At 33.9% G+C, this 14,377-nt stretch overlaps 1 protein-coding gene across 1 annotated transcript; it reads right to left on the reverse strand.

The window, feature by feature from the left end:
- Positions 1-4,645: 4,645 nt before the first annotated feature.
- On the reverse strand, positions 4,646-5,338 carry LOC121226493 (uncharacterized protein At2g29880-like). Its single transcript, XM_041110378.1, has 3 exons — positions 5,174-5,338; positions 4,832-5,099; positions 4,646-4,743 (listed from the first exon to the last, which is right to left on the reverse strand). Exons 1-3 carry the CDS (start codon positions 5,336-5,338, stop codon positions 4,646-4,648), a joined length of 531 nt encoding a protein of 176 aa, XP_040966312.1.
- Between the last annotated feature and the right edge of the window lie 9,039 nt (positions 5,339-14,377).

Genomic DNA, 14,377 nt, shown 5'->3' on the forward strand with positions numbered 1-14,377 from the left:
TTGACATGCAAGTCCCCCTTTTTCCACATGCACTAATAGGTCCTTACGCATTGACCTATCACATTTTAAAAATTTTCTCACATAAGTCCTATTTGATGAAATTCACTTACAGTTAACAAAATTCAAACACGAAATTTTCACACATGCACATGTACATATAATGAGCATCAATTATGACGGTTAATTATTTTTACGACTCGGTTTAGCGGTCCCGAAACCACTTCCCGACTAGGGTCAATTTTGGGCTGTCACAAGTTCTGAGGTGTGATTTCGTGTAAGACCATGTCTGGGACATTGGCATCGGTATGAGATTATGTGTAAGACCCTGTCTGGGACAGAGGCATCGATATGTGATAACATGTAAGACCATATATGGGATATGGCATTGTATGTGATATATGTGTTTCCGAGAATCCTTAACGATTCTGAATGGTTCAACGGGCAATGTCAAAACGAGACAGAATGTGAATTTTAGCTAAATGATTCAGGTACATATGTAGTTTATATGTTCATTAAAAAATAAGGTAAGTGAAGTTACTTAACATAGTAATATGGATTATATCAGAAAAGTGATTGTATATGTGTATTAGATTAGTTAAATGTGGCCTATTTGAATTAACTTATTAATGTTCTTGAGATGATTTATTTGCTTATGGCTTACAAAGCTTTCGAAGCTTACCTAGTGTGTTCTTTCATTGTTTTATAGATATATTAAAGTTAGCTCGAGCTCTAGGATCGTCAAGGACTGTCGTCACACTATCGAACGTTATTCAGTACTTTTGAAGTTTGTAATTATGGTATATGGCATGTATAAGCTAGTTTCGATATGCTTAGTTTTGAATTGTATATAAATAGCCATGCGAAAATGGCTTGATAATGATGTCAATGCTTGTTAATAATCGGTCTTGTTAATTAACTCATTTTGGGAAGTTTGTTTGATTGCATAGTTTGGATTTGTTGTTAATTATTCGATTAGATGTTAATGTTGGTATGTGTTCATATTTGCTATGTAATGACTATGCTATACCGTGTGAATTTGGCTATTTGATGTGGCTTATTAATGACCTATTAACTAGACTCATACACATGCTACGTTAGTCCAATAATTGACTAAACTGTAGCTTTGATACCACTAAATGTAACACCCTCTACCCGTATCCGACACTGGGATATGGTCTAAGGTGTTACTGAACTCAAACATAAACATTCATACAAAATCGGGCCATAAAATTTCATTCAATTTAAAACCATTCATAAACATGCATCTTGTCCCTTATACAAGCCCATGAGGCCCAAAACATACATTGGGTGTGGTTCGAGAATAAACCGAGAACTTTTGGAAATTTTGTGACACTGAGAAAATTTTCTTATTTTGGAGGGTCACACACCCGTGTGGGTAGGCCGTGTAGTACACACGTCCATGTGGCTTGGATACGCCATGTCCTTAGCTCGTGTAACTCTCTGTATATAACGTCATCAACATAATTAAGTCACACGGCCAAGTCACATGCCCGTGTACGTAGGCCATGTAGCGAATTAAATTCCAAAAAATCAAGTGCAGACTTCACATGGCCAGGGAATATGCCTATATTCTGAGGCCGTGTCCTTCAAACGGCTGATACACCCCACTGTGGCTCTACCCGTGTGCTTACTACTAGGCATTCTGTTTTACCTAATTAGGGTACAGGGGACACACGTCCATGGGGTAGACTATGTGTCACACATGGTCTAGACACACGCCCGTATGCCTACGCATGTGGACAACTTTGAGGCTATTTTCCAAGGCTTTTATCACCCTCAATAACAGATGCACACTTACACATCTCAATGACATCCTACATAGCATAAATGAGCACTTATACATTCATACACATGGCTCATGCATATAAACTCCTTATCAATTTATACTTGCTTAAGACTTCATACTTTATTTAGACCAAGCTTACCAAATCACATGCAATATGAAACATCAATTTACTTCCATTTCATACATTCATACCTTGGTTGTTATTATGCATTTACTCATATTTCCATCATCAAACATCCATAATCGTATCCATAATTCATCCATGCTAAATGAATTTAACCATATCATGAGTGGCCTTAGTACATGCATGCATATATGAATAAGATTACATCCTCATAAGTAATATGGGCCATATTTCATGGCCATATACAAAATGAATCATCAAATCATTATAAGCCAACACATTTGGCTAAACCAATATGACATATAACAAAAGACCAAGTACCTACACATGTCATACTCAAAATACTTAAATTCACTATGCCCAAAAGATTAGTTTGATAGTGGGAGTCGAGCTTCAGCGTCCTTTGATCCTCGAGCTAGCTTGGCGTTACTATAAGAAAATAGAAAAGAAATGGGAGTAAGCATAAAGCTTAGTAAGTTTGCATGTAAATAATTAACAACATAAACCATGCATTATTGTACACATAACACAATAATATTTATCACAATGTCATCAAGTATCCTAGGTACATTTTAAGTCATGCCATTTACATAATGTACAGTAAAACTCATGATCATAATTCATTCATTCACTTCTTCTGAGGTCTCATCGATTCATAATCTCAATGTTTTTGAGCATTGTATACGTACCTGTACCCTTTCAACATGATCGTACCTTGTAATCTCTTTGACATAATCATTAGATTACCCGTTGAACCACTTGGAATACTAAAGGATACTCGGGAACTCTCATACACATGGTAGGATGCCAATGCCATATCCCGGATATGCTCTTACATGGGATCACATATCAATGCCGATGCCATGTCCCAGACATGGTCTTACATGGGATCGTAGATCGATGCCAATGCCATGTCCTAGACATGGTCTTACATGGGATCACATATCAATGCTGATAGCCCAGCTATGGTCTTATAATAAATTTCATATTGATGACAAACCCATGTCCCACACATGGTCTTACATGGGATCACACATAACCCTAATGTCATGATATTTGTATCCTAACTATTCCTAAGGTTCAACCGGGGTTTTGAGATATCAAACTTCGTCGAATCATCAACGAGTCATCATTAATCAAATCCACAAGAAAATTAAACAATTCATGCAATATTAAAGCATCAAAAACATAATAATGTAATGTTTCATTATTTACACACAAACTTACCTCGATACCAAAATATGGCTAACTACTCGATTTAGTTTACAACCTTGTTCTTTCCTAGGTTTAGGTCTGGACTTCGTTTTTCTTGATCTAAAATAGAAAATTTCACTTATTTAATTATCACATTGTTCAAATCGATCCATAAATCATACTTTGGCAAAATTACAATTTTTCCCCCCAAACTTTCACATATTTACAAATTAGCCCCTAGGCTCATAAAATGAAATGTGTTCATTTTCTTTGTTGTCCAATCCTAGCCGAACTTATAACATGCTCATAGCAGCCCTCGTTTCTCATTAACTAATACATCTTACTACTCATTTTACAAACTTTGCAAATAAGTCCTTTTTAGCCATTTTCACTAGAAATCACTTGGTAAAAGATGTTAAACACACATCAAACTTCCATAATCTACCATGAAACATCAAAATACATACATGTCATACATGAGTCAAATTTCAAACATGAACCCTACTTCAAAATATGGCTAGAAATAGGTAAATCAAGCTACGAGGGTGTCAAAAATGTAAAGAGCATAAAAAACGGGGCTAGGATGCACTTACTATTAAGCTTGAAAGTTGAAGAAACCCTTGCTATGGAACCCTTACAGTGCGTTTGGTTCATCGTAATGGAATAGGGCTGTAATTGAATAGAGTTCTAATCGAATAGAATGGAATAGAACTGTAATAGTATTCTTGTGTTTGGTTGAATGGAATGATGTTGTAATAGCATAAGAAAAAAACTAAAATGACCAAAATACCCTTAGCAGAATTTTTTTAAGATAGATGATTATTGTTATTGTTATTAAATTTTAATAAGATTATTATTGAAAATGATAAATAGTTTAACCATATTTTAACATAATTAGTATTAAATATAATTTAATAAAAAAATATAATTTAATAACATTCTTAAAATAATTATTATTATATGAATTAAAAAATCAAAATATATAATACTATAAAAAAATATATAATCTACTTTATTATTTTTAAACTGCAATACATATTTAATGTGGTAAAATATCATTACTGAAACAAATAATTTAATTATTCTACAACAAAAATAATTAAATATTAGTAGTAATAAATAACTCATTGCTAAAAAAGTAATAAATAACTTAGAGAATTATATTTCACATCCAAGCATAATATTCATATATTAACAAAAAGTTACATGATTTCATTAGTTTATATGTCATAATCCATATATTTTAAAATTTACAAGATCAAAAAGTTACAACATTGTAATGACATTCTATCATGTCATTATACCATCCAAATATTACAAACACAAAAAGTTACCAAAATATCAACACAACCATGATTTTTAATGGTCAGCAAGAAATCTTCTGACCCATTCCAATCGCACAGCAGAAGGTAAACTAAAGAAAATGAGCATTTGCGTTGGATGATCTGGAATTTTGCTCAATGCACGATAGCGTTCATCCTCAGTTAAACCTTCCACTTCACATCATGTTGAATATAATTTCAGAGCACTTTCTTGAATGATAATTTCTGATTTTGTTGAATTACCACTTCGGAGGCAATACTCTTACTGATTTCGAGGCCAACGGTCCGTATATTTTCTGCCAATAAAGCGGTATCATCATTAAACAAAGTAGAAAAATTACTTGCATCAGAAATCTTTTTTTCTTCTTTGAAATGCAATATCACCTTGGTTTCTAGTTGGTTTCTGTTCTGGTTGCAGTTGTGTAGCTGAAAGATCCATGTCATCCAAAGACACATCAGCTTCGGATCCATGGAAATCATTTCTTTCTTCATGAGTATTTGTAGCAGCTACATCCTCAGCATTTATTTCTTCAATAATATTAGCAGCTGTTTGAGCATCTTTTCCAGTGGCTCGATCTTTTGCGTAGATGGCAGTAAGTTGGTCATAATAAGGGAAACTCCGATGTCTGAATTGAGCTGCTTCTTTATGACTCTATAAAATGAGAAATTCATATTAGATATAAGTTTTGTCAAAATAAGATAATAAAGACTTGAAATAATTCTTACATTTATATATGAGTTCCACACCGCATCTTCAGCAACAATAAGCTGCCTATGCTCATCCCAACCAAAGCCGCCATTGTTTTTTCCACTAAGCATGTCATAAACGATTGACCAATCCCTTTTCAATGTCTTAATACTCGATTCAAGATTAGGTTTAGCCTTCAACATTGTAACATCTCGAAATAGGGCCTAAACAGAACAGTGGTTATGATACCACAAATTCGAGGTATAAAAATTTATTTTATTATTATTTTGAGGTTTATGATATGATTTCATGATTGTGTGAAAATTTCGTGATGAAATTCTATGCAAAAGTGCTTAAGTTGATATTAGGGACTAAATCGAATAATTTGCAAAACTTGCATTCTACAAGTTTTTAGTATGAAATTGCTTTGGAATATTAATTAGGAGGGTTTAAATAACAATTTGACCAATTTCTAAGTTCATGGAGAAAATAGGACACGGATGGAATTTTTGAAAGTTTAATAAGGAAGGGCATTCTGGTCATTTGGATATTAAATGAAATAAAAAGGGAAAAATAACACAAAATTCATCATCTTCTTCATTAGCACGAAATTTCAAGGGTTTCCATAGCTATGATTTGTTTCAAGCTTTCAAGCTCCATAGTAAGTGATTCCAAGCCCCGTTTTTAATGTTCTTTACGTTTTCGGAGTCCCGATAGCTCGATAAAGCTTATGCTAGCAATAATTTAAATTAGGGTTCATATTGGAAAAATACCCATATGTGAAAAGTGTTTATTTTGATGTTTTAAGATAGAATATGAGGTTTTAAATTATGTTAGACAACTTGTGCTACTCAGTTTTAAGTGAAAACGAGTAAAGGGGCTTAATCGGTAGAAATACCTAATAGTCATAAGTACATGTTAGGGTGTGAATTTGATGTTGTCATAGAAGGGAAAAATGATCAGCATGTCATAAAACATAAGAAAATAGGATGAAGTCTAAATTACGAGCCTTGGGGAAAAAGTGAAAATATGTGAAAGTTTAGAGGCAAAAATATAATTTTTCCAAAGTTTGGGTCAACGACTGTTTTGATAAATGAGAATATTAAATAAGTTAAATATGATATTATAGATCAAGAAGAGTGAAATTTGGGAGTAGATCGAGGAAAAGAAAAAGTAAAGGACTAAATTGTAAAGTTTAGTCACATTTTGTATCGAGGTAAGTTTACAGTAAATAAATGCAATATTCATTTATTTTATATATTGTCAATTTCCAGCATTTATATACTTATTTTCTTTGAATATTTAAAGTCGAATTAAAGGAGAAGTGACAGAGAAAAAGCATTAGGAAGCCTCGTTTGAACCTTAGGAATGTAGGATATTGGGGTTGACAGGACAGGACAGGACAGAAATGAGCCATGTAAGTCCATATCAGATATATGGCTTTGGAGACAGGAATGAGCCATGTAAGCCCATATTATATATATATGGCATTGGAGACAGGAATAATTCATGTAAGTCCATGTCGAAGACATGGCATTGGCAGGATATTGTTAGACAGGAACAACGCTAGTATCCTTAGTATTCTGAGTGGTTCAATGGGTCATTGTACACGTTAAATTACATTGAATTATCAGCAAAAGGGAAGGTATATTATATTTATAAATAGTGAAAGGTTAGGTAAGAAAGAAGGTAAGTGAGTAAAGAAGAAGGTAGAAAATGAGAAGTAAAGAAAGTTTATGAGGCTAGGTGACATTATGTATAATTATTCATTATGTTGAATGTTGTAATTATTTTCTTGCAAGCTTACTAAGCCTAGTGCTTACTCCCATTATTTTCTTTTTCCTTATATTTTTTAGCAAGCCACTCGGGGATCGAAGGAAACGTCGGAGACCCGGTCACACTATCAAAGAAATCACATTGGTATAGTTAGACATTTCGTTTTGTGTATGGCATGTATAGGAACTTGGTTTCTTTTGATATGATATGATCAATAAATGATGTGTAAATCCTTACTAGTTATTAGCTAATAGAGTGGCTGATGATATACATGTTTAATAGTATGTATGATTAAGTAGTAACTATCACATAAAAACTAAGAAAAATGTGAAAGTAACTTGAAAACAGATTCAAGTATCAGAAATAACAGGATTTTGAAAAATCACAAGAAATTGTAGAGACATGGGTTGATGATGAATAATATATGAAATTAAAGATCGTTGTGTCTATTTTCATATGGAATAAGCAAAACAGGTAAAGGTTTGTAGTTTATAGGGTATCTGAGTTTTGGTGAAATAGGGCCAAAGCAATTTCTGGATCCCCTATTCCAACTTTATAAATTCATCATAAATTTTTAAAAAATAATTAGGTGGTTTACTTTATATGGTTAGAATCCTTATTGAATATAGTTTTAATAGAAATAAACGGTATAGTCATATAATTTTTTTTACAGAGAGAAAAGTGGTTCGTAGTAAGTAGAGGCTAGTGCAGTCGAATTCTGAAACAGGGGTAACTTTAACTAATAAACTGTACTAATTGGCTAAGTCAAAAATTCTAGAAAAAAATTAGTAGATAGATATATGAGTCTAGTTTCAGGAAAAATTTACAGATCTTAATTTTGAATTTGAAACTCGAGAAATAAAGTTTTAGGCAACCATGACCCAGAAAAATAATTTATTTCAAAAATTAAAATAAGTGGTTTAGAGTTGTTTAAAAGGTAAGATAAGTTTACACCTCAATCTTGACTCCAGTGACGGTTTCGGGCATGGGGGTGTTACATTTATTGGTATCAGAGCAGGTTTAGTAGGTTCTCGAAATAGTTAGTGTGAGTAAAGTCTAGCTATACATGCCATACCTGTATTTTGATAGTGTGACGACTCCTGACGATTTTAGATATTTTGTTTTATAGTAATGGATCCTGAGCGAGCTGGTGATGATGATGTAGAAAGTAATGCGCCTGCTCCCCTGGAAGGGGCAGCGCCATCTAAGAATAGGCCAGTAACAGTTAATCAGGGAGGAGTGACTCGAGAAGCTCTCTTCCAAGCTTTGAATGATTTGTTTGCCGAGTTCGTTCGTACGAATCCGGCAGTTAGACCTCCACCCCCTCATGATTCTTAGGCTACCCATGCAGCTCAAGCTCCCCCAGTCACAGGCACAGTGATAAGAGAAAGCCACCAGTTGATAGAATCAGGAAACAAGGGGCAAAAGACTTCCGAGCAACAAAAGATGATGATGCAGAAAGAGCAGAATTTGGTTAGAAATACTATCAGAGTCTTTGACGAATTATCTTGTACACCCGAGGAATGTATGAAATGTGTAGTATCACTTCTTAGAGACTCAGCCTACTATTGGTGGAAGACACTGTATCTGTTGTACCAAAGGAGAAGGTCACTTGGGATTTCTTTAGGAGGAATTCATAAAAAGTACATCAGTCAGAGGTTTATTGACCAGAAGAGAAAAGAATTCTTGGAATGAAAACAAGGTAATATGACAGTGACCGATTATGAGCGCAAATTTGTCAGGCTTAGTAAATATGCTCGAGAATGTGTGTCCACAGAGGCTATTATGTGTAAAAGGTTTGAGGATGGGTTAAATGATAATATCCGACTGTCAGTGGGTGTCCTAGAAATAAAAGAGTTCGTTATTTTAGTTGAGAGAGCCTGTAAGGCAGAGGAGCTGTTAAAAACAAAAGGCAAAGTTGAGATAGAGACAAAAGATAAAAAGAAGAGACAGATGAGCAGGCCATTCCAGGCTGCATCCAAAACACCAAAGGATTTCTGCCAGATCTAGTTTCTCAGCCGGGTATTCTAGTCAAAATAGAGGCAGCAGATTTAAGGATTCAAAGGCTCAGAACACCTCGACTGCGAGTGTAGGTAATGTTGGACAGGGTATATTAAGGTGTTCATGGTGTGGTAGACTTCATATGGTCCTTGTCGAGCAGGCGAAAAATGTTGTTATAAATGCGGTGCTCCAAATCATTTGTACGAGAATGTCCAGAGGTGGCTAATCGAGAGATAACACAAAGTGCTAGATCCAGAAATGCTCCTACTAGAGGCAGATCACCGAGGCAACCGGGAGTAGGAGCAAGTAACAGAGGTACCTCAAGAGATCTTCTGTGAGACCAGATGTAGAGCCCTGCAAGGACTTATGCTATTCGTGCACGCGAAGAGGCATCCTTCCCCGATGTGATACGGGTATATTTTCTCTATATGATATTAATGTCATTGCTTGATGATCGGGTTCAACTCATTCATATTGCAGAAATTGATGTCTATACAAGTAGCTATAGAATCTACAGAATTGTGATAAAGTACGAATCCATAGGCAAGCATGTATAGTAGATAAAGCAATTAAGAAAAAAGTATTGCACTGTGAAAGTACTATGGAATAGACATGGGGTAGACAAGGCTACATGGGAACCCGAAGAGGCTATGTGAAAACAATACCAATCTTCACAGGTAAGATTTTCGGGGGGAAATCCCTAAAGGGGGAGAAATGTAACATCCGAAATAGGGCCTAAATGGAACAGTAGTTGTGAAACCACAAATACGAGGTATAAAAATTTATTTTTTATATTTGAGGTTATGAATGATTTCATGATTGTGTGAAAATTTCGTGATGAAATCATGCATAAAGTGCTAAGTTGAGATTAGGGACAAAATCGAATAATTGCAAAACTTCCATTCTAGAAGATTTTAGTATGAAATCGCTTTGGACTATAAATTAGGACGGTTTAAATAAAATTGACCAATTCTAAGTTCATGGACAAAATAGGACATGGATGGAATTTTGAAAGTTTAATAAGGAAGGGCATTTGGTCATTTGGATATTAAATGAAATAAAAAGGGAAAATAACACAAAATTCATCATCTTCTCATTAGCACGAAATTCAAGGGTTCTCCATAGCAGGGTTGTTTCAAGCTTCAAGCTCCATTGTAAGTGATTCCAAGCCCCGTTTTATGTCTTTACGTTTTGGAGTCTGGTAGCTCGATAAAGCTTATGCTAGCATAATTTAAGTTAGGGTTCATATTTGAAAACTACCATAGGTGAAAAGTGTTATTTGATGTTTATGATAGAATAGAGGTTTTAAATTATGTTAGACAACTTGCGCTACTCGGTTTTAAGTGAAAATGAGTAAAGGGGCTTAATCGTTAAAAATACCTAATAGTCATAAATACATGTTAGAGTGTGAATTTGATGTTGTCATAGAAGGGAAAAATGATCAGCATGTCATAAAACATACGAAATAGGATGAAGTTTAAATTATGAGCCTTGGGCAAAGTGCAATATGTGAAAGTTTAAGGGCAAAAATGTAATTATAAAATTGGGTCAACGACTGTTTGATAAATGTAATATTATATAAGTTAAATTTCTATTATAGATCAAGAAGAGCGAAATTCGGGAGTAGATCGGGGAAAAGAAAAAGTAAAGGACTAAATTGTAAATTTAGTCACATTTGTATCGAGGTAAGTTACAGTAAATAAATGCAATACCTTTTATTTTACATTATTTCAACTTCCACCATTTATATACTTATTTTATTTGAATATTAAAGTCGATTAAAGGCGAAGTGATAGAGAAAAGCATAGAGCCCCGTTGAACTTAGGAATGTTAGGATATTAGGGGTGACAGGACAGGACAGGACAAAAATGAGCCATGTAAGTCCATATCAGATATATGGCTTGGAGACAGGAATGAGCCATGTAAGCCCATATTATATATATATGGCATTGGAGATAGGAATAATTCATGTAAGTCCATGTCGAAGACAAGGGATTGGCAAGATATTGTTAGACAGGAGACCCTAGTATCCTTAGTATTCCAAGTGGTTCAACGGGTCATTGTACACGTTAAATTACAGTGAATATCAGCTAAAGGGAAGGTAGATATATTTATGAATAGTGAAAGGTCAGGTAGAAAGAAGGTTAGTGAGTAAGAAGACGGTAGAAAATGAGAAGTAAAGAAAGTTTACGAGGCTAGGTGACATTATGTACAATTATTCATTATGTTGAATGTTGTAATTTATTTGCTGTAAGCTTACTAAGCCTAGTGCTTACTCCTTTATTTATTTTTCCTTATAGTTTTATCAAGCCACTCGGGGATTGAAGGAAACGTCGGAGACCCGATCACACTATCGAAGAAATCACATGGTATAGTTTGACGTTTCGTTTTGTATGGCATGTATAGGAACTTGGTTCTTTTGATATGATATGATCAATGAATGATGTGTAAATACTTGCTAGTGATTAGCTAAAGAGTGGCTGATGATATACATGTTTAATAGTATGTATGATAAGTAGTAACTATCACATAAAAACTAAGAAAAATGTGAAAGTAACTTAAAAACAGATTCAAGTATCAGAAATAACAGGATTTGAAAAATCACAAGAAATTGTAGAGACATGGGTTGATGATGAATAATATATTAAATTAAATCCGTTGTGTCTATTTTCATATGGAATAAGCAAAACAGGTAAAGGTTTTGTAGTTTATAGGGTATCTGAGTTTGGTGAAATAGGGCTAGAGCGATTTCTGGATCCCTTGTTCCAACTTTAGAATTCACCTAAATTTACAAAAATAATTAGGTGGTTTACTTATATGGTTAGAATCCTTATTGAATCTAGTTTTAATATAAATAAACGGTATAGTCATATGATTTTTTTACAGAGAGAAAAGTGGTTCGTAGTAAGTAGAGGCCAGTGCAGTCGAATTTCGAAATAGGGGTAAATTTACTAATAAACGTACTAATTGGCTAAGTAAAAAATCTAGAAAAAATTACTAGATAGATATATGAGTCTAGTTTTAGGAAAATTTTACAGATCTTAATTTTGAGTTTTTAAACTGAGAAATAAAATTTTAGGCAACCATGACGAAGAAAACTGTTTATTCCGAAATTAAAATAAGTGGTTTAGAGTTGTTTAAAAGGTAAGATAAGTTTAGTAACACCTCAAGCTTGACTCCGGTGACGATTCGGGTGTGGGGGTGTTACAAACATGCATGGGTAAAACTTTTCTTACATTTTTTCTAACTTATTAAATAGCCGGCTTTGAATCCTGTATCTGCATTAAAGTTCCACATTGGTCAAGTCGACCATACAAGCAACCAACACAGCATCTTCATTTGGAACCCATTCCTTTGGTTCCTCGAGAACTTTGGAGGAAACAACTTGATGGGAAAAACCTGACATAACTAGCTTAAGAAAAAATGCAAATGAAAATTAAGTTCAATATTATGCATCAAAAGGTAAACACTTTATAAAATTACACACATGATAAATCAAAAGAAAATAAATTATCATTCAACAAGTCTAGTACAATCAAAAAAAAAAACAACACAACCAAAGTTTCAAAAACTAGATATATGAAATATTAACAACTTAACGTTACTAATTTGTAGATGTTTGCCATTCATCGAACATTTGGGTGGCTAGTTCATCCTCCAAGTAGCCAATGCATCCCGATGGATGAATATTATGAAATCGGTTCATGCGTCATCTATCACATTACTAGGTAATCCTTCTGCACTCTCTTCAATAGGATCAAGACTTATATAGGTTCGAGTAAAATTATGGAGCAACAACATGTAATAATAATTCTATTATGCCCTCACAGGATAGAATGATGGAGTCTAAGTATTCCCATCTAAGTTTTAATAACCAAAACACTTTTAATAACATTACGTGCTGAAGCATGTTTCATATTGAAAAATTCTTTCGGAGTACTTGGCTAGTAACCCTGACGCCACTCATTCAATGATATCTTTGTCTCTAAAAGGCACAAGAAATCATTCACAATTGTGTACCAACATCAACTAGATAAAACAACCTAAAAAAGAAACTATTTGTCATGGTAATTTCCAAAAAAAAAGTATGATTTTAAAAATTAATTCAATTTCCTCTAATTTTGCACTTTACCATGAGGAACTTCTAGTCCATGTCTCCTACTAATGGCGTCTGAAGAACTCTTCCATCAGCAACAGAACCTCCCAACCAGGAAGAAAAAAGAAAATGCATATCAGGTGTAAAACCAAACTATTTGTTGCATGTCACTTTTCGCGTTCGATATCTATGTTATCAACAGTTGGAACCCAATCTTAATGTGGGTTCATCTAAAGCACCTAAGCAATTTGCATCACAGTATAAAATCTCGAGTTAGAATACTATATTAAATCTAAATGGACTAATAGTACGAGTTATATATAGAATTCACTTTAATACTTGAATAGTTTCCACATTGGGTCTGTAGAATTAACTGAATTGGCTCTGCCTTTTTAAATAAACATCTTCTAAGCGTATGATGCATTTAAAACATTGTGAAATGGCCATCTAACGGTTTCCCTGGACCTATTAAAGTGATCTTGATAACTCTATTTTAAGGTGAAGAAAAATGATATGTAAAAACATTGCCACTTGCTCATCACAAGCATGCTCCTTGATGACTTCATCCCCCTAAAGTTTGTAAACTCACATAGTTTAAAAAGGTAATTCTATCCTTACTTTCAATACAGTCTCGTCACTAGCATATACAAGTCTTTTCATAGAATCTCGTTTTGCATAAAAGTCTAAAATATAGGATAATATCCTTGGTCTAAAGTATTTAGGCTACGGATGGCACCAATGCAACTAAGAACAAACTCACAACTGTACACCATTTGCAACCATATTGTAATAGCAAGACCAATTCATTTACGCTCTCACTTTGTACTATTAAAGGTAGACCGAGCCATTACTGCAAGATATTAAAGTGTACATATCTTCAGTCGTGGTAAAAGGGTGACATTTCTCCAATACTAATTTCAGTAAAGTAAAACAATCAAATAATTTAATTGCAAAGAACTTACAGTGATTCCATAAATACAAGATACTCAGTCGGGTGGAGGAAGCGATCAAACAAGCCAATAAGAAAAGGAAGCAATAACAACCTGGCAAAGAAAATGAACAATACATATTAAGAATCTTTATAAAGCAAAATAGAAATAAACTATATATAATGGTCTTTTTAGAATCTTTAAAAAAAATACATATTAAGAACATTTAGGGAAAAATACAAAATAATTCCACTGTTTTATCTTATGGTTGGAGTTTTGATCCCTATTCATGAGAATGGAGCACCCATTTCGTGGCTAGTCATCTTCTTTACCTTCTTTAGAGAGCACCCACAATAGCATTATAACCTTTATTTTAATTTACCATTTGTTCATTATATCTTTGTCATTATACCTCTGAGAATATACGTAAATATGTCAAT

This window comes from Gossypium hirsutum, unplaced genomic scaffold (genome assembly GCF_007990345.1).
Source record: "Gossypium hirsutum isolate 1008001.06 unplaced genomic scaffold, Gossypium_hirsutum_v2.1 scaffold_219, whole genome shotgun sequence".
Classification (NCBI taxonomy): Eukaryota; Viridiplantae; Streptophyta; class Magnoliopsida; order Malvales; family Malvaceae; genus Gossypium; species Gossypium hirsutum.

Bases quoted from the DNA above. Each gene is read 5' to 3' on its own strand.
- LOC121226493 (XM_041110378.1), bottom strand. From the start codon at position 5,338: ATGTTGAAGGCTAAACCTAATCTTGAATCGAGTATTAAGACATTGAAA. The intron at 5,100-5,173 runs GTAAGAATTATT...CTCATTTTATAG, and splicing joins TGTGGAACTCATATATAAAT to AGTCATAAAGAAGCAGCTCA. The intron at 4,744-4,831 runs GTGATATTGCAT...CTTTATTGGCAG, and splicing joins GAAACCAACTAGAAACCAAG to AAAATATACGGACCGTTGGC.